At 34.8% G+C, this 26,820-nt stretch overlaps 1 protein-coding gene across 3 annotated transcripts in view; it reads right to left on the reverse strand.

Moving 5' to 3' along the window:
• The window catches only part of LOC150094771 (RCC1 and BTB domain-containing protein 1-like), a 224,173-nt gene that overhangs the window by 149,515 nt on the left and 47,838 nt on the right, over positions 1-26,820 (reverse strand). For all 3 annotated transcript variants that reach the window (XM_090410997.1, XM_090410998.1, XM_090410999.1), the window contains exons 3-4: positions 23,292-23,533; positions 7,489-7,579 (exon numbers count right to left, since the gene is read on the reverse strand). In XM_090410997.1, coding sequence (XP_090267123.1) covers positions 7,489-7,579; positions 23,292-23,533 — 333 coding nt within the window. The remainder of the gene's footprint in view (positions 1-7,488; positions 7,580-23,291; positions 23,534-26,820) is intronic.

Below are 26,820 nucleotides of genomic sequence, written 5' to 3' on the forward strand. Positions count from 1 at the left end.
CTGAATATCCAAATCCTTTATTTTGGATACAAAATTATTTGTGAAATATTCCCATAATATCTGTTTTCTTTATTCATGCCTTTCTGGTAATCTACAGATGATAGCGTGAGTCATCTATAGTGGTTATTTATTTTTTCCATGTCATCCTATTAACAAAAGGCTGTAAACTTCATTGCATATTTAGTATCATGAGTGGACTAAGAGTTAGAAAATTCAGAAATTCTGCTTTCAAAATCAAACCACTTCTGCTTCCAGTAAGCAAGATATTATAGTCAGATACTACGGTGGAGTTTAATGATATTTTTTTTCCTTGTCATTACAGTTATATATTCATATGCAGTATATACCTAATTTTTAAATTGTTATAATGCATTGTTTTATTTTTGTTTATAGAACCTATTTACCACATTAATATAATATAGTAAATATGTAATGTGAAGTCTTCAGAATTCTGTATTTGCTATTAAGGGCTCAAGATTCATAAGTTCCTGAACTCGCATAAGGTCACTAAGAGGATCAAGGCTGGAAAGGGGGACACAGCAAACTGCCAATGATGGCATAAGTTCACACACATGCACACAAACACACGCTTTCTCATCAATCGAAGGGATCCTTTACTTAACTGAAAATCTGTAGGCTATGATTTTTTCCTTCTCAAATTAATTATGTAATGATCAAAAAAAGATCTTTGAATAGGTAGACATGGGAAGTTTAATAATAAATTATAAAATCAGATATTTTGATTTGAATTCGCAAATCATTTTTGGTGAACTGACAATTCAAAAGTGGAATAACAACAATGGATTGCAAAAGATAAGCCACATGCTAGAGTAGAACAGTACAGTAGATATTATCATTGTTTATATATATCAAACTTACAATTAAAAAAATGACTATTTTTTTCTTTTAATACAGGACTGCATAACCTGTTTACCAACTGAAAAGAGTATTAGTAAAGCAAGCCAACAAATTGTTAATTCCCACTCCACTTCATCCTACTAACATTAGAAGGAACAGATTACTACTCATTCTGACCTCAAGTGAATCAATCCTATAGTTGTAGCAGACAAAATAATTTTGAGTGTGAAATATAACTTAAAATATAAAATTATGTGTTGAAAATGCCACATACAAAATTTAAATTTCTTTAATATTTCATTGCAAAATATTTCAACATTTTCTTTTTAATTTGATGCAGTGGAACAACACTACGTTCCAATGCTCTTTTTTTCTCTAAAACTAGCTTGTCTTAAAAGTAAATTAATTTAGGTATTATAATTTTATATTTTCAAGAAAAAGGGATACAGGGAAATTATTTGAATCATCTTATGTAACCAGGTGTATTAAAAAACTTTTGCTCTCACTTAGGTACTGATGTGACCTCACAAGTAAACTGCAGGATAATTAACACCAGAGGGGAAATGGGGATGACATCAGGTAATACTGAGTTCAGTGGGATCTGGAGGAGATAATGATAAGTATAGAAGCAGTGACATTTTTATGCTTTATACTAATGCCAGGAGTATCTGGAATAAAAGTGATGAATTGGTGGTGCTGATAGCATCAGCTTAGCCAAAGATTATTGGGATCTCTGAGACGTGATTGACAGAAGATAATATAATAACAGGAATAGAAGTAGCAGGGTACAGCATTTTTCGGCAGGATAGGAAGGGAAAATGCAGTGGTGGAGTACTGCTTATGATAAATGATGACTTATGTCCTCTAAGAGTGGAGGCTTTGGAAGGCAGTGACACTAATGGTTTTGAAAGCATATGGTGCAAGGTAGAGGTGGGCAAGACAGGATATTTAGTGGGGTGTTGCTACAAGCCAAGGAGCACAGAGGGTGGGGAGCAGGAGATGTTTAGGCAGTTGAGCTTTCCAAGTGCAAGAAGAATGATTGTTATGGGATATTTTAACTACAGCAGTATAAAGCTGGAAAGAGGAAAATGCATGTAGTAAATAAGGGAATGGAATTTCTAGAATTCTTGAGAGACAAATGTCTTCGGCAACATGTAATAGAGAGAACAAGAGGTTCAAGAGTTTGGGATTTGGTTATAGCATCAGAAGAGCTGATAATAACTGAGATGACATCTCTCCCCCCATTTGAAGAGAGTGACCATGTGGTTTTGACTTGGAAGATGAATAGACATGCAGGAATATCAAAGAAAATGAAACATATGTGGAATTATAAGGCAGGTGATTGTAATAGTCTTAGATATCAACTTGGGGAAGTTCCATGGAGGGCAGAATTGGAAGGCAAGGATATCATTAGTGTGCTTGGGAAATAGTGAAGGAATATTTGTTAGCAGCAACAGTAAGCTGTATTTCATGAGCGAAGAAGAAGAGGATACAATTTGGTGTGAAGTGGATGACAAACAATATCAAACAGGAACTGCAGGTGAAAAAAGAGATTATGGAAGAGATATGAGGAGAGGGGTGGAGAGCAGATGCATGAGAATATAAGACTCAGGCCAGAAAAGTGACTAATAAGGTGAGGAAGACAAAACTGGAATATTAGAAGAGATTGGCACTAAGATCCAAAGAAAATCCTAGGGAATCTTTTAGCTATGTGGCCAGTAGGAGGAGAAATGATTGTGGAAGAATGACATTGTAGGATAAAAATTGGAATAGAGTGACTGATGCAGAGGACATAATGGAGTTGTTCAAATGAACACTTTATTGAAGTAGTTTATCCTGGAGAAGTAGGTTTTAATACTAGAAGGAGAGGGCAGGTACAATTTTTTTACAGGTGCAAGTTTACAGGTGCAAGAGGAGAGAGTGTTCCAAATACTGAGTACTCTGGTTGTCAGTAAAGCTGTGGACTGGATGGCATTTCACCTGGGTTTTTGAGAGAATGTGCTAAAGAACTGACAGCTCCATTGACCTGGCTTTCAATGAAAGTCTGACTACAGGAAAAATACCCAAGGAATGGAAGGAAGGTAAGATGGTGCCATTGCATAAGGGCAGTAGCAGATTAGAAGTATCTAATTATAGGCCAGTTTGTGTGTCATCAGTAGTCATTAAGGTCTTGGAGAAATTAGTGAGGGACCACATACAGCATTAGGCAGATGAGGATAATGTTATCTGTGAGAGTCAACATGGATTTGTTACGGGGTGCTCTTGCTTTAGTAAGATGATTGCCTTTTATAATAAAGTGACAAAAGCAGTTGATGAGGGAAAGGCATATACCGCCATTTTTTTTGGATTTTGCAAAGGCATTTGACAGGGTGCCACGTGATAAGCTGATACTTAAGTTGCAGCACATGAGTTTAAATGTCAGGTTAGTCAACTGGATTCAGAATTGACTGTCTGATAGGTATCAGAGAGTTGTGTATGGTGGGGCAATATCAAGAAGGCAGAAGGTTCCACAGGGCTCAGTACTGGGACCTGTATTGTTTAACCTTTATATCACATTGTCAATGAATTGCAAGGGAATATTCAGTTGTTTGCAGATTATATGAAGCTGGGAAGAGTTATTAGTAATAGTGCAGCCCTGCAAGAGGATTTGAATAAACCAGAAAGATCAGCAAATGAATGGGAATGTTGGTTTTAATGTAGCAAAATGTAGTAAAGTCTTGAAGTTTGGGATACATCGATGGGAGGCTGCATACTCGATTGGAGGAGCTGTACTGGGGGAAGTAGGGGAGACAAGAGATCTGGAGTGATGATTGATAGAAAACTGAAATTCAGGGAGCATATTGCAAAGGTGCTGCAATACTGGGGATGCTGATCTGCAGAGATAAAAGAGTTATCATTCTGTTGTATAAGACCCTGATCAGACCACACTTAGACTACTGTTCTCAAATTTGGTCCTCAGAATTTGAAGATAAATTAACTGTGGAAAGGTACAGAGGAGGATAACAAAGATGGTTTCAGGGCTGTACAATGTTAGTTATGAGGATCAGCTCAGGAAATGTGGACTGCAGAGTTTGGTGGATAGAAGTAGGAAAGGTGATATGATCGAGACTTTTAAACTGCTGAGAGGCAGTAACTGGGTAGTCCTTTCACTCAGTGGAATAGCGAGAAGGAGCAATGAAAAGGGGCCATCCCTTGAAGTTACGAAAGGAAGCTGTGAGCAAGAGGGCGAGAAGTGGTTTCTTGGCATGGAGGATGGTTGAACCATAGAATGCATTACCTGATAGAGTGGTAAGAGCAAGAACGGTCAATGAGTTCGAGGAGTGGTATGATAAACTGTGTTTCCTAGGAAAGACTTCCAACAATGAGTCTCTGGACTCCATGGAGGCCTGAATAATAATAATAATACAACAGATGTCTCATTGTAAGGAATGAATACATGAAGAAGTAACTGACAGTATGTGTAAATTTGTGACAATAATGTAATATTGAAAATTTGTCATTTCATTCATTTACAATTTAGATTTAGTTTCCGGATATGCATCATATGTTAGGTAGTAAAGCTGATATGAGAATTAAGTGGTGGTGAAAGGTGTTGGTAGGAAACACACCACACCACAGAGTTGGCTAAAGACAAGTTTAAGTTTCAGTAAGGAAATACCGTGAGTAGACATATTACTTAATATTATAATAATGGAATTAACTCAAAATATTCTTTATTAAAAGAATTTTCGCCTGAGTATCACAGGCATCATCAGTACAAGTACAAAGGCTAATTAAACAATTACTGATATATTCACAAAGCGTCCCCTAAGTAGCTAAGGTTAAATTTCCTAAATTTATTTCAAAAAAAAAAAAAAAATTAATTAAATAAATAAAATTTATATATATATATATATATATATATATATATATATATATATATATATATGTGTGTGTGTGTGTGTGTGTGTACACAATTACAAAAGTTAGGAAAGATTTGCTGATTTATAGAGTACTATCTCCCAAAAGGGGGAAAGACGTAGACCATCGAATCTGTTTAGTTTAGAGGAGCGAAGTAATGCTTCACATGTTGAAAGTTCATTTTTCACTTGGTTAGACTATAATAAATTTAGTTTAATCCTTTATCCAAGTGTGAGCAAACAAAGTTTGTGCCTGAAAATATTTTCAGGACTGAATATGGTGTTGTACTACCTTACTGGGGTAAGGTAGTAACAACACCGGGCAACTCATAGCAAAGGTGAACCAAGCTAACAACACTCCTATCCCGGTATCTTCCATAATGCAAAACACATCTCCTTGTGGATATGTATGATGTTATGCATTAAGGGATTGGCCACTACCCAGACTAGTTTAGATCTTTATTGAGGTCTCTTCAGTGTGAGCCAGGCCCAGAGGTGGAGATACCACGCAGAAGCAATAGCGAGGTCATCTTTACCTACAGGAGTTGCTTCTGCCTGGTATCTCCATCTCTGGGCGTAGCTCCCACTGAAGAGACCTCAATAAAGATCGAAACTAGTCTGGGTAGTGGCCAATCCCTTAATGCATAACATTATACATATCTGCAAGGAGATGTGTATTGCATTATAGGAAATACTCAGATAGGAGTGTTGTTAGCTTAGTCCACCTTTGCTACGAGTTTCCCGGTGTTGTACTACCTTATCCCAGTAAGGTAGTACAACACCATATTCAGTCCTGAAGATATTTTCAGGCGCAAACTTTGTTTGCTCACACTTGGATAAAGGATTAAACTAAATTTATTACAGTCTAACCAAGTGAAAAATAAACTTTCAACATCTTTCTTTAAATCCAGAGTAATTTAATAAAAAAAGGTGGCACACCTTTTGGCAACTCCTATAGGTAAAGATGATCTTGCTATTGCTTCTGCCTGGTATCTCCACCTCTGGGCCTGGCTCCCACTGAAGAGACCTCAATAAAGGTCGAAACTAGTCTGGGTAGTGGCCAATCCCTTAATGTAGTGTTTCTCAAATTTTTTTCAACTACGGAACACTTCACAAATCCTGAAATTTTCGCGGAACACCTTGGTTATTTTGTAATGTATAAATTAATAGTTAATTGGCAATTTAGCTGATTTTTTTTATTATTAATCAATAATTGATAATTAATTTGATTAATAATTAACATCAATTAAACTTTCATTAAATTCATTTGTGCTGACAAATTCCAGAACTTCTCACGGAACACCAGTGTTCAGGGGAACACCGGTTGAGAACCACTACCTTAATGCATAACATTATACATATCCGCAAGATGTGTTTTGCATTATGGGAGATACTGGGATAGGAGCGTTGTTAGCTTGGTCTACCTTTGCTACGAGTTTCCCGGTGTTGTACTACCTTACCCCAGTAAGGTAGTACAACACCATATTCAGGTCCCGAAGATATTTTCAGGCACAAACTTTGTTTGTTCACACTTGGATAAAGGATTAAACTAAATTTATTATAACGTTTCACATGTTTCTTTGTAAAGCCGTTCCATGAGGAACTGACTTTTGTAAATGACTTCTATCTTGTTTCACTGAACTATGTCTAGTGTTGATGGCATGCTCTGCAAGTCCAGACTGTTCAGGTTCAAGGTACTGAACCTGAACAGTCTGGTTCAGGTTCAGTACCGTGTTATGGTATAATGTTAGCGAACACTGGGTTCGCTAACAATAGCGCTAATGTTAGTGAACGCATAGCTAAAGTGTTAAAACCACTAAATATTTGTGTGGCCTTTTGACCCATCAGAAAAATCTCTACATTCCTCAAGTCTCCAAAGAACAAGCTCCCACATCTCAGCTATCCAAGTGTCTACTAGATTCCATGCTCTTGTGGATTATCATATTTTGGACAAACAGGAAGATCTGCTCTGATCCAGTTAGATGAACACAAGTCGTATATTCAGTACCTTGAACCTGAACAGTCTGGACTTGCAGAGCATGCCATCAACACTAGATATAGAGTTCAGTGGAACAAGACAAAAGTCATTCACAAAAGTCAGTTCCTCATGGAATAGCTGTACAAAGAAACGTGAAATGTTACTTCACTCCCTAAACCTAAACAGATCCGATGGTCTACGACTTTCCCCCTTATGGGAGATAGTATTCTATAAATCAGCAAATCTTTCCTAACATTTGTAATTGTATACACATATATATATATATAAATTTTATTTATTTAATTAAATTTTTTTAAAAAAATAAATTTAGGAAATTTAATCTTAGCTACTTAGGGGGCACTTTGTGAATATATCAGTTATTGTTTAATTAGCCTTTGTACTTGTACTGATGATGTCTGTGATACTCAGGCGAAAATTCTACTAATAAAGAATATTTTACGTGAGTTAATTCCGTTATTATAATAGTAAGTAATAAAGACAAGTTTCTCAACATATTCACTATAATGTAAAATATATTTCCTAGAAAGCATATAATGTTTTATATTATAGTAATTTAAGATGTTTCAACCTTTATTGAGTTCTCAGAAATAACAAAACATTTAGACTAATGTAGAATTAATGAGCAATTCACATGAACTTAAAATTCCCTATAATAAAATTTTTGCAAAAGTGTGTGTGTGTTATTTTTGAGAACTTAAAAAAGCAACTGAAGTACAGTTTAAAGTTCCTTACCGATGCCAGCTACAACTTTTCTGGCAGCTGGTTGATTTGTTGTTGAGCCTAATCCAACTTGTCCACAATTATTCTGTCCCCAAGCATACACCTGCAAACAAAACAACACCATGCACTTTTTTCTCCCCTTTGTAAACACACAATAAATAACACTTTCAAGAATAATATTTAGATATGTCAATAATATAATGTTTTATGTTTACCTACATATAATTAATAAACTCTATAAAATAACAAAATAAATTTGTCCAAGTACAAAAAAAAGTTGAAAATATTTCAAGACAGAAAACCATTCTCAGGTAGAAAGAAAATTCTCTTAAGACTTATCATTCTTATACGATTAGACCTAATATTACAATTCCTTTTTTATGGTTCACAAAAAAAGAAGCAATATTAATATACAGATTATTTTAGATAATGATAAATTATATATTTAGTTGAAAACAGTCTCAGTTCTTCAGCGAAGAACAAAATATACACACTACAAAACATGATTTTTTTAAAAGTAAACTGCTACAGTGTAATCTGTAATAAACAGAGAAACAAAATAGCATAACGACAGCTATTTGCATGCAGCAAAAAAAAAAATGCATGGAATGCATAATGGTACAGTATAAGTGAGACTGCCAACAATGGAACATTTTTGCTAAATTAATGTTAGTTTTCCAAAAATTTATAATAACAACAGGTACAAATTTACAAAAAAATTTTAAATTTATATTTTTTTTTTCCATGCGCAGAAAAGTTAATTAATGTTAGTCTCTGGTGTGGAGACTTTTTACTGGACAAACAGCAACAAAAGCATGCCACTTGAATAGGAATAGGTATCTGTAGTATTCAAAAAACTTCATTTACATTTCAACAGAAATGAAGAATCAGAGAACGCAATCACATTTTTGTGAAAACAATTCAAATTATAACTGAAAAGGAACTAATGTCTTATCAAGGTGCCTTTTCTATGGATTGGTTAAAAATAAAGTTAATTAAGAAAAGTCAGGCTAAATATGACCATTTTAAGACCACATTTGCATTATGAATCTTCACTTTTAGTATGATTCAGTGATGTGATCTGTTCATCCCTATCTCATTCTAACTCAGAAATCTCATATCTGTGATCTCCAGTCTTTAACTGTTGTACTTCTAATCTATCTCATAAGTTAAAACTGGCATATTGGCAAATATGCAAATTAAATATTTGCATATTTAATTTGCCAGATAGACACATCAGCAGTGTGAATTTTCGAGAATGATATGGTGCTGGGAATGTAACATGTATATACGATGAGATAAGGATGTCTATATGAAGAGGCTGAATAAGAGAAATGAATGAGTATGAGTATCAGAAAGTGTGACATGCTCATTTACTAAAAGAAAGGGTTCTTTGAATATGAGCAGTAGCAATCAAAAGAGAGAACAAGAAACCATGAGTGCAGGTACAGAAGCAAGTGAGGTTGATGGCAAGATAATGTGTAAGACTGATGGCAAGAAAGAGCATGGCTGATAATAAGATGGCATGTGAGACTAAAAGCAAGAAAAACAGCAACTGACAATAAGACAGCAGGCATGAATACGAATGGCAACAAGAAAATGATTCAAGACATGGAAGCAAAGGTGAAGATATGGTATGAGATGAAGCAGTTTGCAGAATGAAATGAGAATTTCAGATATACGTGGAAGAACAAGAATTGAATTAAAGATAGCTGAATGAAAGACATAACATATGATTCAAGAGTGGATCTGTTTCAAATATTAGAGGTATGGTGAATGAGAAGGTGCACAAGGTACATTTTCCTGCAGGTAGAATGAGCAGAGTGATTAGATAGGAAGATGCATTGGATATGGGTGTAATGTAAGTGAGTAAGAGTTGACAGCAGTAGGTAGAAGAAATTAACTTTAATTTAGAACAAGGAAAATGTTAAAATGGATATCAGGATGTTGAGTAGAATAAAATATAACAGTGCAGTAAGAAAAATAGTCAATGTGTTGTCTAGGTATGACTGATGAGCTGAGACAACAAGCAAAAATTATGAAGGATAGGATAGTCAAGTTATACAAAGAGAAGGAATGTATTTTGTGAATATGTGAGATGAATGTTGGTATGTTTTTTGAGGTGGGATAGGTGTATATGTTTGGGGCTGCAGAAAGGTATTTTTTGAGGGAGGGGGAAGGGACACATATCATATATATATATATATATATATATATATATATATATGTAGAAAGTATTTTTACCTTGGGTAAAAATATGTTAAAGATACCAAGCAATTTTAAACCTGGTTTTACTCCATTTCCCAAGTAAGCATACAGACTAAAAGTCAAGTTTGCGCCTGCAATTGATGCAAGTCTAACTGATCCCACAGGTAGTGCAGGACCACATTTATATCACTACATTTATATTTCTATTTCTATTTATATTTCCACATTTATATTTCTACATTTATATCTCCTCCAGAGATTTTTATTTAATAAGGTTAAAACACCTTATGGTAACTTGTTTTGGCGAAATACTTACAAGCTCTGTATTACTAAATCTTGGTATTTCTATTTCTAGCCTAGCTCCCACTGACGAGACCTCAATAAAGGTCGAAACCGGTCTGGGTAGTGGCCCCTTGCCTTTAATACAAAACATCATACATCCCCTTCTTGGAGATGTGTTTTGGCATTAAGGGTAAATATTAAGATTAGTGATTGGAGCTTGTTCCACCTTTGCCACGAGTTGCCCTGGTCCTGCACTACCTGTGGGATCAGTTAGACTTGCATCAATTGCAGGCGCAAACTTGACTTTTAGTCTGTTTGCTTACTTGGGAAATGGAGTAAAACCAGGTTTAAAATTGCTTGGTATCTTTAACATATATATATATATGATAGTGTGTGTTTATATGGGAGCAGGATGGATGGGTGGTTGTTTTTAAAGTGGCAAGCAGGCCTTGAAAGCCTGTAGTCCTCAGAGCTAACCTGACTATTTAAAATCAATGACACAAACAAATCACCACCTCAATACAAACAAGCAAAAAAAAAAATTAATTAATTAATTAAAAAATAAATAAATAATGAAAGAAACCAATATCAGAAATCTGGGCACCAAGTGCTATACCCAGTACATTTTGAAATTACGTGTTTGTGTTTTTTTGATTAATTTGAAGAATTTTTTGTTATTGTTGATTATTTTTGAGATTTTAAAACTACTATCACTTTTTATGAACAGACATTTATATTAGCAGAAATGTTTCTGCTGAGCTTCCTTCCTAAGATATTACATCATTTTGGTATTGTATTTATTTTTAATTTTCTTTTAATTTATTTAATTTTAATTTAATTTATTTTCATTTTCCACATCAAGGAAAGTGCCACATTGCACATTAACAAAAATTGGATGTCAAGTTCCATCATTGGAAGCAAAGAAATACTACCAGTGAGATCCTCATCAATGACTGTTTTTAAGGTGAAAAAATCATTGTAACAGAAGAATTTACAGAATGGAATAACTTATTAGGTTTACCATATTTGATGTATTTCATGTTTTGATTAACTAGAATTTGCATCACATAAACATTGCAAAATAAAACACTGATGTCACAAAATAAACTTAATGACTTTCTATTTCTTTGCTCCAAGGAAAAATAGATACTATGTAAGTATTCAAAGTTAGTGAATAACTGCATGTTTCTGGTGTATTGTTTTTTTTTTCATGTTTTTTGGGTGTTTTAATGTTTTGGATGTCTTGAGTGAAGTCATTGGAGGTGACTTCATAATTACACTGCCCTAGGTTACATGGTTTTGCTTACATCTTGGTCAGGAAGCATGCTATCATCATATAGTTATACAATCAAGTTCTAGAAAGTGATGCAACTCCTGATGATTGGTCATTATCATAACTCCTATCTGTAAAAATGGTAATAAGAATGGCTGGCTGAGTGGTTAGCGCTGCAGGTTCGAATCCCGCCGTGGGGTTGGACAATTGTGAAAATACTAGTGATGGGGGACGGTAGATGGCATTGGTGTAGTTAGTGGATTGTGAGTAAATTTACTCCACAACGTTGGACTACCTGGAGGTGTCACGTAATAATAATAAATAATAATAATTACAGAGGCATTAGTGTGATGGCCTCTGGGAATAAGTTAAGTAAAATTATAACTGCAAGATGCTGGATTACTGCTGCAAAGTCCAACATTGCTATTATTTTCATCTTAAGACAGATCATAGAAAAAAGAATTGCAGAAGGGCAGAAACCACATTTGATTTCTTTAGATCTCGAAAAGGCTCATGATTTATTTCCCATTAGCAGGAATGTGAATGTGAAATCAACAGTTTGATTAAGAGAATATACAGAATTTGCAGAACAGCTGTTAAGTGTTTGGGGGAGGGGGGAGGTTGTAATATCCCAAAGGCTTGAGACAATGATGTGGGGTGTTACAACTCTGTTTAAGATCTACCTTGATGCAGTGTGCTGGCACACTGGAATGTGCCATGTAGAGCTATGGCACACAGTATCATTCATTAACACTGTTTGTTGAAAAATCAAGTAAAAACTACTGAAGTTTCAGATGACTGATTTTATGAGATAATTGGTTACTGTTTAAGGTACAGGAAGCCTATCAGTTAATTTTATAAATATAAAATATTTAGTAGTTGGTAGAGATGGCTGAATCTCTGCCATCTCGACCAACTACTAGTGGAAATAAGAGATAAAGCAAAAGCAAGTGAAAATGATCATCAAAACAAGATGGAAGTTGGAGAAAATGACTTTAGAGAAGAATGCATCAAAAGGGTACAAACAATGATCAGTAAAAATGAACCAATAGGAGATGGAAAATGGGAAAACAAAATGAAAAACATCTGTAAAATTTGGAAAGAGGTGATGGGCCAAACCACAGGAAATATTAAGGTAGACAAGAAACATGGTGGAACGATGAGATACAAAAGTCTATTAGGGAAAAGAAAATGACCAAGCAGAAGTGGGATCAAGTAGGTGATGAGAATAGCAGTATAGATAGAGAAGCAAAGAAAAAGGTGAGATAGCAATAGCAAGATCTTAAACTGAAGTCTATTTTAATCTGTATGCTATCCTGAGGGCCCTTTTGGCATCTTCATTATCCAGACTTTCATGCAGATTAAAACAGATTTCAGTTTAAGATCTTGCTATTGATATCTTGCTATCCTGAGGACCCTTTTGACATCTTCATTATCCAGACAAAAGGTGTGAAAAAAAAAGATATATACCAAGCCAAGATGAACAAGGGATGGGAGAGGATGGTATACTATATGAAGAAATGGATGTGCTATATAGATGGAAAGAATATTTTGAGAAATTAATGAAATAAATAGGAGTATACAAAAGGATGAAGGAGATCTGATAATGGGACCAATCCCAAGCATAACAAGAATGGAAGTGGAAGAAGCACTGAGAAAGATGAAAAACAGGAAGGCAATTGGACTTGATAACATCCACACAGAATTAAGGAAATGTCTAGGTGAATTGGGTGCAATTATTAATGGATGCCTTAAACAGAATCATTGAAACTGAGAAAATGCCAGTGGAATGGAGAGAGAGTATACTGGTTCCAATATATAAAAACAAAGGTGATATCCAGTCCTGGATATCACCTTTGGATATGGAAAAGCATGAGAAAGAAAATTATTCCTGAAACTATGTACACCTTGTGCAAGACATGCATAATGGCAGTAAATCAAGGATGAGATGTGGAGCAAGAACTGCTGAGGCATTCCCAGTAAAAGTCTGGGTTTGTCAAGGGTCAGTTTTGAGCCCCATCTTATTTGTTTGCTCTTGGATGTGTTGACAGAGACAATGACAACTGAATCATCCTGGATGATGATGTGGTGATTTGCACAAAGTCAGAGCAGGAAGCAGAAAAAAGGCATGAACAATGGAGGAAAGCTATGGAAGACAGTGGTTTGAGGATCAGTAGCAATAAGACAGAGTACACATCTTGTAGTGAAGCAGTAGAGAGTAAAATATTACAGGGCCACAGACATTCCACAAGTGATTAGGTTCACATGTCTGAGGTGACAGATATCTGGACTCAGAACTCAACAGGAGGATCTGATCAGAGTGGATAAACTGGAAGAGGGTTTCAGGTATACTTTGTGATACAAACGTGTCTAGCAAGTTAGAAGGAAGATCTACAAAATGGTAGTAAAACCAGTAAAAACCTTCTCTCATCTCTAGGTCTCACTGACCAAGAGATGAGAGAAGAGAATGGGCATAGGTGAAATGAGAATGCTGAGACTTTTAAGTGGTATAACAAGATTGGACAAGATCAGAAACACTGATCCAAGAGACAATGAAGGTAACCCAAGTATCTGGGAAGATTAGGGAATCAAGGCTGAGATGGTTTTGTCATGTTATGTGGCAGCAATAGTCTCTAACTGATTCACACCAAATCCATTCAAATGCAACCCATCACTTTTGTACATTTCCATCTTTCCTTCAAATGCATCCCACACACACATTCATAAACTCCACTCCTCTCTCTCCCCACACAGCTCTGCCAACATACCACTAATGATCCCTGCTCTTCGTCTCAATTCACTATTATCATATCTAGGTAACACACTGATCACCATTCCAATCACACTGTTATCTTTCACTCTCCTTAACAATCTTCTGATATCCATTCTTACATGCTCTTTATGTCCAAGCAAGTCATCTGTTCCAACAACCACCACCACCAGCTTGCTTGCTCTTCACTTCTTATCTACTGTATCAATTATTCCGCTAGGTCTCCCTGATGGAAAATATATCTTATGAAATTTCTTATTTACCACATCACAAATAATGGAATCTCCATACATCACTATTCTCAAGTCATTCATCACCTCCTTTTCTCTGCTTTCCTTCATCCTATCCTTTTGTAGTTGTCCACTCTTATCTACCAAACTTCTCATCTCACTATGCATATTTTTCATTTCACTTCTCATTCTGATCAACTCATTTTTTAAGTCTTGCATCCTGGCAATTACACTATCTGTCAGTCTATCATTCACTTATTCTGACTTTCTTTAGCTTCCACTGTGTCACTCACTTTCATTTCTTCAGCTATATTTTCTTTTGCTTCCATAGCCAAGATAGATTAAAGTTTTGTTTGGTACTGTGATGATGCAACTCATCTACTGAGCAGTTGTCATTAGACATAAAAATGCTAAAGACAAGCCAGAAAAGAAAAGCAAGTAGAAGATTCATGTACATATTCTAAAACTATGAGTTATAGATATTATGATAGAAGAAACAGTAACTGATAATTCTAAAGGCAGCAGGATACAGTAGTCTATAATTCAATTATAGGTATATGCTCTGAGTGGTTGCAAAGGGATAATAGTAGCAGCAAACCTATTATAGAATGGTTTTTAAAATGTGAAATTTCTGTAAGGAGGCAGAAAATCAGAATTCTTCTAGGAAAAGTGAGCTTAGAGTTTGAATTTTCTTGTATGAACTATTCACCAGTCCTTGCTAACCTTTGTTAATGGTGTTAATGAATGTTCAGCAATTCAATGAACTATTTTCATGCTTAACTGTTATAAGTGAAAATGAATTAATATTCTCTAGTAAAAACTTTATATGCTATCCATATTACTTTATATTTGTAATATTCTTCAGTTTTGCACTATTGATGAAATCATTGGCATAAAAGCCAATAATTTCTTGAATAGTGCAAAACTGAAGAATATTACAAATTTCCCTCTTATCTCAGACTAATAAATTTCTGAGGTAAGAGGGTTGATAGAGAAGTTCAGTTTATGAGTGAAAGAGTTTGAATGAATAGCAACCAGAATAAAGACAAGAAAATAGTGACTAAAAACAACTTTGTACCAACAGTTGAATAAAACTCAGCAGAACCTTTTGGCTGAATGCTATTTAACTGGTTATTGTAATCCATCTGAGAAAGAAACTAATACTTTTTTTTTTTAATGTTAATGATAACAAAAGGTTGGGAGTCTACTCTATATTTTAGTATCATACGTGGGCTAAAAGTTAGATAATTAGTTCCTCTGCTCAAGACTCCAAACACAGAACTTCCTCAAACCAGTTCAGGTCTCCACTAAGCAGGGAGAGGGCTAGTTTCATACTGCATAACAAAAATCATTTGTCATCTAAAGACAGTCACAAAAATACACACTATAATGGGATTGAACCAGTTGTTTAGAGAGCAGTACAGGATATCTGTATTAAAATTCAGATTTCCCACAAGCTTAAAATACATAAATGAATTAAAATTAGAAGTTAATAATAAGGTATTATTTTGTAAAGTAGTTTAAATGTATGTTTCTTTTTGTATGTCATGAGCAAGACGTTTGCAATGTTTTAGCTACTAAAATCTTGCTTTCTTATAAAATAAAAATGCACAGTCAAACTTGGTTATAACTTTTTTAACTAAGTTATAACTAGGTTTTTCTCCCAGAGAGCAATGCATGAGTGGAATAGTTTGCCTTTAGAGGTAGCAAGTGCATCTAGTGTGAATGAATCTAAGGAAAGGTATGACAGCTGGTTTGGGTGATTTATTGCCTCCCTCGATGAGTCCTTGACCCCCTGGAGGTCTCAGATAATGATAATAAGCACCATAAGACCAACAAAATTTCCTCATTATAATCATTATTCACTATATCAGTGATGAGTTAAATCTAGCTCTTATTTTTTTTCCTCAATAACTCATTAAAAAAAATAGTAATATTATTTGCTATTTTTTACACTTAATATTAAACAATTTATTTCTCCATAAACCATAACTTAATACAGTTTATTTCTCAGTAATTAAAAATAATACTAATTAGTAATAAACACAATTTCCATTAGCCTTTTTAAAAACCGACACAATGCAATGTCAGTTTTTAAATCGATCGAGCCAACTGTTGTTACATACAAAATCATTGTGTCCAAATTGTTTAGTATATTTTTTCATTTGAGCTTTCAAGATCGAACTGTCTATTGAGAATCGAGCACACCATTGAAGCATTTTTTGTTAGTTTCAGTTACTGTTTTTTAGTACTGATATGTAACCATCCTTATTCTTCTGCAATGTCAATACAGCAATCCCTTGATTAGTGCGCCTAATGCATTCTTTAAAACAGGCGTATTAATCGAAAATGCACTAATTGAATATAATAACTTATGGGAAAATGTATAATTTGTTCCTCAGATTACTTTTTTTACCTTAATTTTTTTTTTTTTATAAAAGAATTAGGATATGTCTCAGGGTCTAGTTAAAGGAAAACCATGAAGCTGAAAGACAATAAAACATATTCAGAATATAAATTTATTATTCTACTTCTTAACAAAGAATTGAGCTAACGTTGTTTGGCAGGCATTTTGTTTCTTTTTTTTCATACAACCGACGGTATGGCCCTATTGCTGCTTCTACTCTTCTGAAAATTTTACTGCTTCTCTCTTCATCAGGGTCAGCCTCTAAGCATTCCTGTTTAAAAACTTCAATTGTACGAAAAATATTTTCAAACTGTTTCTGCGAAATCTCTTTTGGCTGACTATCAGTGGTTAAATTTTCTTCATATTCTTCGGGATCTTCCCGCTGTGCATCTAAATTTAGAAGGTTGGAATCGCTCAATTCTTCAGAATGAGATTTAATTAACTCTTAGACATTGAACGGGAGAAAGAAATGAAGGACATACGAATTGGTCACCAACATGCAAAATTACATGCTTTATAGATAAAATTTCCCAACTGTTATACAAGCAAAATAGTTAACACTTTAAAAACTACAATGATCATAAAAGAGAAGTTAATTTTCCGACATGTAATAATAAACAACTCATCCCAGAAGACGGATTGATTACCCTATTATCGGAATGGATTCTCCTTTTTGTGACATGCACAGAAATGTCGAAGAGTCTCGAATCTGTGGGGATACTATAACAGACGACATAAATTTTGGCGGTAAAAATTTGGAACATAGTATACATAGTGTACATGGAAGTAGTGTAGTATGGCATTAAAAATAACTCTGTAAAATGTTTTAAATCGATAACTAAATTATTTCATTCTGGTGAGTGATTTTTTTTAAAATAGTTTGCCATAAAAATGTATAGAAGAAAATTTTTAAGATCTGTAACATTTATTTTTAAGATGTATATAGGTGCACTAATCGAATTTTAGAGGCGCACTAATCGAATTTGGGTATCGAAAAAAAATTATGCACTAAGGGGCATGTTAATCGAGGGATTACTGTACTGTTGAAGAGAACAAAGAAAACATTTTACACGCTTTATGTTTTGCACCACATTCTAACTCTTCAATAATTTTGACTTTTGCAACCAAAGACATTTTGTTTTTGTAGACATGTTTCGAAAGGAAGGGTTCATGTTTAACTTATTTTACAGTCATGTCAATGTTTGGGTAAAGTGAAGGAGGAGGGTCAGAGGCTGGACCACTGGAGAGGTAGGTAGACTGGGGATGGTTCCCAAAGACAAGATTATGTTATAATCTGGTCCATAATCCAATGCAGGTGGTCATAAAACCAAGTCACTCCTTTTATTCTTGCCAATTCCAAGAAATTAAGTGAACTTACTTCAGTGTATAAAGGATTGAGAAAAGAAGAATTGTTATAAATTACAGCTGTTTCATTTTGAAATTAAATAAACTGTTCTGCACTGTGAAGAAAGAACTTCCTAACTGCAAGTCCAACAGTAATGGTAGCACACAATGGTGGACTTGAGTGGAAGTTTCTCAGCTGCATTTCTGAGCATGCACAGAAGTGAAAAGAATGTTATCGAACCTAGCTAAGCAGCTGTCCATGGAGTAAAAAAGGAACACAGCAGGAGAAAACTGTGGCTTTTCTGTGCTTCAATATATGAAGACTGGACAGAAATAAGGAGTTAGAAACAGAAGACAGAGAGAGTATCCCTGTTAAAATGATAAGCGTGAAGTTTTTGTAGTCATTACTCCATATAGGATTTATTTCAGCTGAAGTCGAAATGAAATTATTGATTTCCAGTTCATACAGAATGGACCCAGTAAAATGTTTTATTTAGGATTCTCAGTCTGAAAAGTGATCTCTAACAGTGAATATGGTTATAGCTATTTCTTCAGAAGCTTCCATATAGAACAGTTGTTCAGAATTATTAAAATGGTTGATAAGTTTTAAGAAGAATGTCGACTTTCACATAGAAAATTACTCATTCCAAAGTGATGGCACGGTTTTTAGTAGCTTATTCAATGGAGTCTGCTGCTACTTTCATATAGTAAGTAAAGTTACGAAAGTGTCTTAGATGAAGACAAGATGCAAGGAGAGTTTACACCGACGTTGCTGTCAATACAGAGAGCACTTTTGTTTTGTGTGAACTCAAGAAAGAATAAACATTTAAGTGTTTTCTTATTGTGAATTCAAGAATACACTGGCACTTGTGTGATTAAGTACTTGATTTGATGCTGTATAAATTCCTGTTATTTGTAGATTAAAGATTTGTAGTTTGGTTAAAAAGTGTATGAAGACTCTTTTGAAGAAGAGATTAAGTTACATATACTATGAAGAAGAGGTTAAGTTACATATATATGAGATATCCTGGAGATATGAACCTGTGTGGAGGGTTAATCAGGAATTTAGTTTCAATATTTTCTTTTTATTTGGATTTAAGTTTTAACCACGCAAAATGTGTGGAAAGAAAAATAAAAATATATACACACTCCTTCCCTCCCCTCTCTCACACACACACACACACACACACACACACACAGCAGACATTATCCATTCAGCCACATATTCATTCATTTATCAGATGACAACAATAAGATGAAATATACAATTCATTGCAACCATCAGAATATATATATATATATATATATTATTATTATTATTATTATTATTAAACAAGACCTCATGGAGTCAAAGACTCATCTAGGAGGTCCTTTTATCTCACACACATCTCATCATACCAGGTCTTAAACACATTCAAACTCCTTGCAGACACCACACTCTCAGGCAAGGCATTCCAATCATTCACAACTCTGCACGAAAAAAACTTGCCTCTCACTCCCCTACTCACACCCTCTTTATACAGTTTCCAGGTATGACCTCTGGTTCTCCCCTGATCTCCCACTATTCTCTGTAGAACTTCTCCACCATTGATCCTATAACAACCCCTTACCAACTTGTAGGTCTCTATCATATCTCCCCTCTTCCGTCTCTCCACTAGACTCTGCAAATTACATCTTTTCAATCTTTCCTCATACTCGACATTCCAGAGGTCAGAAACTACCTTAGTCAGTCGCCTTTGGACCCTTTCCAACATCTCTTCATCCTTCTGAAAACCAGGTGACCAAATCTGGGCACAATAGTCCATGTGTGGCCTAATCAAAGCCTTATACAATGGAACAAGAATCTCCCTACTTCTACACGTCAGTGTCCTCCTCATCATTCCCAGAAGTCTTTGTGTTGTCTTCACAATTTTGGCGATGTGCCCCCTAAATTTTAGATCCTTATCCACTATCACTCCCAGATCTCTTATTTCCTCTACTTCCAACAATATATTCTCACCAAGCATAAATTCTGCATCCCATCTTTGTTTTCCAAATTTTAAAACCTTACATTTTGCAACATTGAACTCACATCCCCATTTGCTTGCCCGATCACTCAATTTATTCAAGTCTTCTTGCAAGGCCACAACATCTTCACTACTCTTTATGGTTCGTCCCAACTTTGCATCATCTGCAAACAACTGAATATCTCCATCCAAATCTTCGCCAATATCATTAATATACAAGTTAAATAGTAATGGCCCTAAAACAGATCCCTGAGGCACTCCACTAGTGACTTTCCTTTTCCTGGATATTGCACCCCCCATACACAACTTGTTGATACCTATCAGATAGCCAGTCTCCAATCCAATGCACTAATCTAATATCCAACCCCATCTGCTCTAGTTTGACTGTCAACTTATCATGAGGTACTCTATCAAAAGCTTTTGCAAAATCCAAGCATATTACTGTATATATTTATTTATATATTTATTTATATAATTTATATATATAATATATTTATTTGTAAACTATGATGTATAATCTCCCCACTTCCCCAGAACTGGCAAGATTTAACATTATAATTGACAATGACATTGTCAGTTAAAATCAGAACTGAAATCTAAACAGTCCACTAAATAAATTCTTAAAACAGCTGTATTTAAGAATTTAAATAAATTCTTAAAAGTTTCTAGTACTTCAAAGAGTATAATTTTTTTTAACTATAAATTTTAAATATTATACTTGTCAAGAAATTATCTTCTTGTTTAATCCTTTTTAAAGGATGTGTGCTTTGCATTATGGAATACTAAGGAAACCGATGTAAAGTCATCAGGCTATATACATGTAGCACAGTCATGAAGATACTTCACATACAAACCTTGTTTGTTTACACTTGGATAAAGAATTTAACAATATAATTTCTTGGCAAGTATAATTTACTTTGTAACCAAGAGAAAAACACTTGGTTACAAACACTTTCTACATACACAGGGTAGTCCATAAGTGATGAAAGGATTTAAACATTTAATAACTTTTTTTATTTATTATTTTTATTCTTTTTTTTTTGTTATAATGAAATAACAAAACCTGGAAATTTTTCTTTATTAGTTATGAAAAACCACATCACATAAATGCCTTCTCTTTTCGATCTCACAAAGATTAACCATTTCTATGGTATGTTCCATGACAGCTATTACTGTTTCTGGCTGCAGTACCCTAATTTTAGCATGAATGTTCACCTTCAGCTGTTGGATTGTCTGGGGCTTATTCACATACACCTTTTCCTTCAGGTAATCCCATAGGAAGATTGTTGGATTGTGAACTTTTCCATGAATAATTATCCCAAATGTTCCTTAGAATATCTGGAAAAAAAATAATAAAATGAAAAAATTAATAATCAAAAAATTTCACGTTTTAAATCCCCTCATGACTTATGAGCCTGTATAATATTATACGATATTATAGTTTGATATTATGTACATTTTGTTTAAATTTTTTTATACACATGCCTCATGGCACATAAAGCTGAGATCCTTTTCTTTCAGATACCTCTGTCTTGGGCCACCTGTTCAGCTTTTTTCCAGCTCTTCCAACCAGCCATTCTTCTTTCTTTTTCTGTCATTCTCTGCCAAGTTAGTTCAGGTCTTCCTCTTTTCCGTTTTCCTTCTGAGATCCTTTCCAAAACCACTTTAGGAATCTTTCTACTTCTATTCTTAGTACGTGTCCAATCCATTTCCATTTGTGTTTTTTAATTTCATCAGTAATGCATTTTTGTGCAGTCAGCTTATATAAGTCAACATATAATTTGTTATATGTTGGGGCCAAAATATTGTTAACATTTTACACAGGCATTTTGTTTGAAAACTATTTAAATTAGGCTTCCTGTTTTTTGATCAGCTTCCATGTCTCTGATTCATATAATAATACAGCCTTAACGTTGCTATTGAAGATCTTTATTTTGGTTTTATTATGATATTTTAAAGATTTCCATATATTAATTTTCTGAAAACAGTATTAGCTTTTGCCAGTCTTTGCATTATGTCCTTATCAGTTCCACCTTCAGTATCTACATTTTTGCTCCCAAGTAGGTAAAATTCTTAACTTCTTTTACAATATGTTGATTGATTGTCATCATTTGCTATTTAATTAAAGCACTTATGTTTTTGTCATATTTATTTTAAGACCAACCATTGTTGCTGTTTCATACAAGTCCTCTGATTTTGTTTGTATGTCATTGTATTTTGATGATATCAAAACTATGTCACCAAAATAATCTAGATCTTCTGTGACATAGGATTCCATTTAATTCCTCTTCTTGCACCTGCTGTAACTTTTCTCATAACCCAAACAATGACAATAGCCCAGACATCACACAATCCTGCCTTACACCAAATCTTATCTCCAACCACTCAGATGTTGTTTACTGTGAAATAATACAACTTTAACTTTTTTTTTATATATTTCTTTGATTATTCTCGCATATTTGTCAGCAATTCCATAACTTTTGATAATTAACCATATGTTTCTCTATCAGTAGTATTTTGGCATTATTTATCGTCTTGAGTAATTCTCTTTCTAGTTCTCATCATATGAATTTTGAAGTCAATACATCAAAGTTAGAAATATTATTTACTGTAACCTATTGCTTAACCTAAACTGTTAAGCTATATTTGCATGACTAGCAGTTAAAATACAAATACATGCCAGGTTGATTGGCTCAATAGTTAACATAACTACCCCTACAACCAAAAGGCTGTGGAGATGGATGTTTATGATTGTCAGTAGATGAAAGATGAATTTCACCATCTTTCATCTAGTGTGAGAGCACCACCCTCACTTATTGGAAGCCTGAAATGGCTTGGAAAACTTCCATATCTGGTTGCTAGAACTGAGTTTCTAGACCATGCAAAAATAAATTTTAAAAAATACAAAAATAAATGAAGAAAAAAAAAGAATAAAATAAAAAATGGTAAAATTCCTTAATCAGCAATACTGATGTACTATAGGGTTACCAGCCTTTTATGGGTGATATTCCATAAATTGAATGTTGAGGAACAAATCTCTAATGAATAATTTGTTAAAAATGTTGTGCTGATTCTCTACTCTAAAAATTATTTCCCTGTCTTTTCAAAGCAAAGGAATAAACACTTCAAAAAATATTAAATGTTATCAAAAACATAATGAACCTAAATAATTTTATTATATAATTTATGATATAGCCACAAAAAATATATATTAAATTTTGAGAAACCCTGTATACTAGAAAACATATGGAATACAGCATATGAATAAAACATATATATAGTGAAATCCACCTACTTCTCCTTCATTAGTTAGGGCCATTGAATGATGACTACCACAAGCTACTTCCACTACTTTTCGGCCAGCAAAACTGGAAGAAATGAGACTTGGGGTCAGGCCTTGATTAGTGCCTCCATTGCCAAGTTGACAATATCCATTGTGTCCCCATGTATACAAATCACCATCTTCTGTAACAGCTAACACATGAGGTCCACTTCCATATGCAAAACCCTTGATTCCTTTTTTGCATAAGCTTTCCACTATAAAGATTTTTAAATCATATTATACACTTATAAAAGCACATCTCAATCAACACATTATGACATTATGATAGATTCAGAGATGATTTTTAGTGGGTCTCAGAGAGATTAAAAAAGCATTGGTATATTTATTTTAAAGATTAATATGAAATAAAAAAAAAGATCATCATTTTATACATTTTGATGGCTTTTCTTCTTAAATCCAAGTTGTTTGGCCTGATACTTAAAAATCTAGATGTTTAGTTTTACTTTGGGAACACACTGGCTGATATGCATATAGGGTACTGCAGAAAGAATCTAAGACTTCAGAGGTTGACCCCCCACTCCCTGCCATGTGATTTTAAGCAAAAAAAAAAAAAAAAATTATATGACCATGGGTCTGATTTCTGAATGAAGAAGACAGCCATTTCATGTGTCAGCTGTTAGAAAGTACAGCATTGCCATTATATGCACGTTACTTTGGTCTATTTATGTAGGAAAATTTTCATAAACTATTAGAAATTTATATTGTTCTGCTGTATGCTATTGGCCTGACTAGATATGTGTTATTAGTGAAAAGATAACAGCTAAATTAACTCTTTCAAATAAAGAGTTAAGTTACGAACAAAGCAGGAGGTCAGCACCCCTAACCCCTGTGTTGTTCAAGGATCAACTGTATATAATTAATTATAAAAACTTTAATAACTATCTATATTTTGGGCAATGTTACATTGCTATCTTCAGGGATCACAAAGCAATGATATGTGCAATCAGGCACTCAAAATAAGCAAATGAGGCTGAAAAAAAGGCAATTGAAGTTGGTTCTAGAGTCCTAAAGGTGCCCCTTAGTGGACTAAATTGGGTTGTCTTGATCACTGGGCTGATTGTTTTAGAATGTTAGCTTCTCAAATTTGGGGCAGTCTCATGCACTCAAATTTGTTGAGGTTTGGAAAGTTTGTCCGAGCTGAGGCTGATTCAAGGAATAATCTTTCATACTTGTACTTGCTGTGGTGTAATAAAGTGGCCTTCTTCCAGCATATTCTGTGGTGGATGGCCAATGCATGGTCAGCAAGTCCTGAGTGGCTGTATTGGTGGAATTGGATGTAGTCCTTGTGTTTGGATATCCTGTTATTGGCTGTCCTGCTCATTTGGCTGTAGTAGGACATTTGCAACTGCAAGGGACCTGGTATACTCCATAGGTCTAGGGAAAATGTCTGGTCTTTGGTGGAGCAGATGAGAGATGCCAATTAAGATCCCTTAACCTGAAGCACTTAGTGCATTCGCATGTGGCCATAACTTTGCTATAGCACCGAAAAAGATCCCCGCAGAAGAAATAATGATATAGGTAGAATGAGGTATCTGCAGCCTTCCCAACCATATTGCCAACAATATCAGACTGGATGTAGCCAGTGTTCTTACCCAAGCCAAACCTATGAAAAGAAGAATTCAATGCTCTGCAAGAAATGAAAAACAACAGAAAAATAATAATTACTAAAGCGGATAAGGGAAATGCCATTGTGGTTCTAAACCAAACAGACCACACAGGTAAGCTTGCCTCTTTACTTTTGGATTGGTCCACCTACCTCCCTACAGAATATTATCCCACCAGCTCCCAAATCAGAACACTCCATAGGCTCCTTAAGAAGGTTATCTCTTAGCCTGTGGAAATGAATAACAGACTGAAACCCTTTAACTCTAGACCCCCCCCCCCCCACAGATATATGGACTACCAAAAATTCATGAGCAAAATGTATCATTACGTCCCATTGTGCATGCCATTGATTCCACCACATACAAATTAGCCAAACATTCAGCCAAAGTGCTCACGCAATATACTGGCAACACACCTTCACACACAAAAAACTGAACCCACTTTAAAGCCAGTATAGAAAACCTCATTCCAACACACTGTTATAATGGTCAGTTTTGATGTCTCCTCTTTATTCGCCAATGTCTCACTCAAAGATACCTTAGACCTCATCCAAGCCAAATTTTCTCCCAATATCTTAGCCCTATTTCAGTTCACCATGAACTCAGGCTATTTCGTTTGGCAAGGAAAATTATACAAATAGATAAACGGACAGCCATGGGTTTCACTCTCTCCACTCCTGGCCAACTTCCTTAGGGAGACCTTTGAAGAAAAAAAAACCCTTAAACTCAGCCCCACATAAACCCACTGTTTGGCTATGCCATGTGGATAATGTTTTGCCATTTGGCCGCATGGTCTGGATACACTCCACAATTTCTCAACACACACTTAAACAATCAATACCCCAGGATCCAATTTACCTTGGAAAAGGAAAACAATGACAGTCTCTCTCCTAGACACTCTGGTTACACCAGCCTGAAGGATCCCTGGCTTTCTCTGTTTACAGAAAACCTATACATATAGGTAGATACATTCATCAGCAGTCACATCCCCCCCCCTCCCAACAATATGGGATTATAAAAACACTATATAACAGGATAAAATTAATCAGTTCAGATAACAATACCCTAACTACTGAACTTAACCATATTCTTAGCACCTTCTTAGCCAATAGCTACAACCCCCAAAAATTCCAAAAAATATTAAAATCATTAACCACGACCTCATCTCTTCCTTCATAACAGATTACTCTAAATCTATAACCATTCCATATATCCGAAAAATTAACAAAAATCCTAAGAAAATATGACCTCACAACTAGTTACAAACCAGATAAGAAATTGGTATCTCTTATCCGCTCCACCAAAGACCAGCCACTTCCCCTAGTCCTACCTGTAATTGTCCTATTACAGCCAATATCAGATTATCCAAATACAAGGACTACATCTGGTTCCACCAATACAGCCACTCAGGACTAGACCATGCATTGGACACCCACCACAGAATACACTGGAAGAAGGCCACTTACACTGCAGCAAGTACAAGTACGAAAGATTATTCTTTGAATCAGCCTCAGCTTGGAAAAATTTCCCAAACCTCAACAAATTTGAATGCATAAGACTGCTCCAAATTTGGGAAGCTAACATTCTAAGATCATCAGCCCAATGATCAAGAGAACAATTTAGCCTGCTAGGGGGGGCACCTTTAGGAGTCTAAGATTGACTTCAGTTGCCTTTCTTCAGCCTCATTTGCTTAGTGTGAATGCCTGCCTGCACATATCATTGTTTTGTGATCCCTGAAGATGGCAATGTAACATTGCCAAAATATAGTTATTAATTAAAGTTTTTATAATTAATAATATAGTTTAAGTTATCATTTCCTAAAAAATTAGAAGTACCTCCATATGAGACTGGTTAACTCACCTTGAGTCAAAAGAGAC

Source organism: Typopeltis vanoorti, chromosome 21, assembly GCF_054136105.1.
Source record: "Typopeltis vanoorti isolate ZY-2024b chromosome 21, IOZ_Tvanoo_1.0, whole genome shotgun sequence".
Lineage (NCBI taxonomy): Eukaryota > Metazoa > Arthropoda > Arachnida > Uropygi > Thelyphonidae > Typopeltis > Typopeltis vanoorti.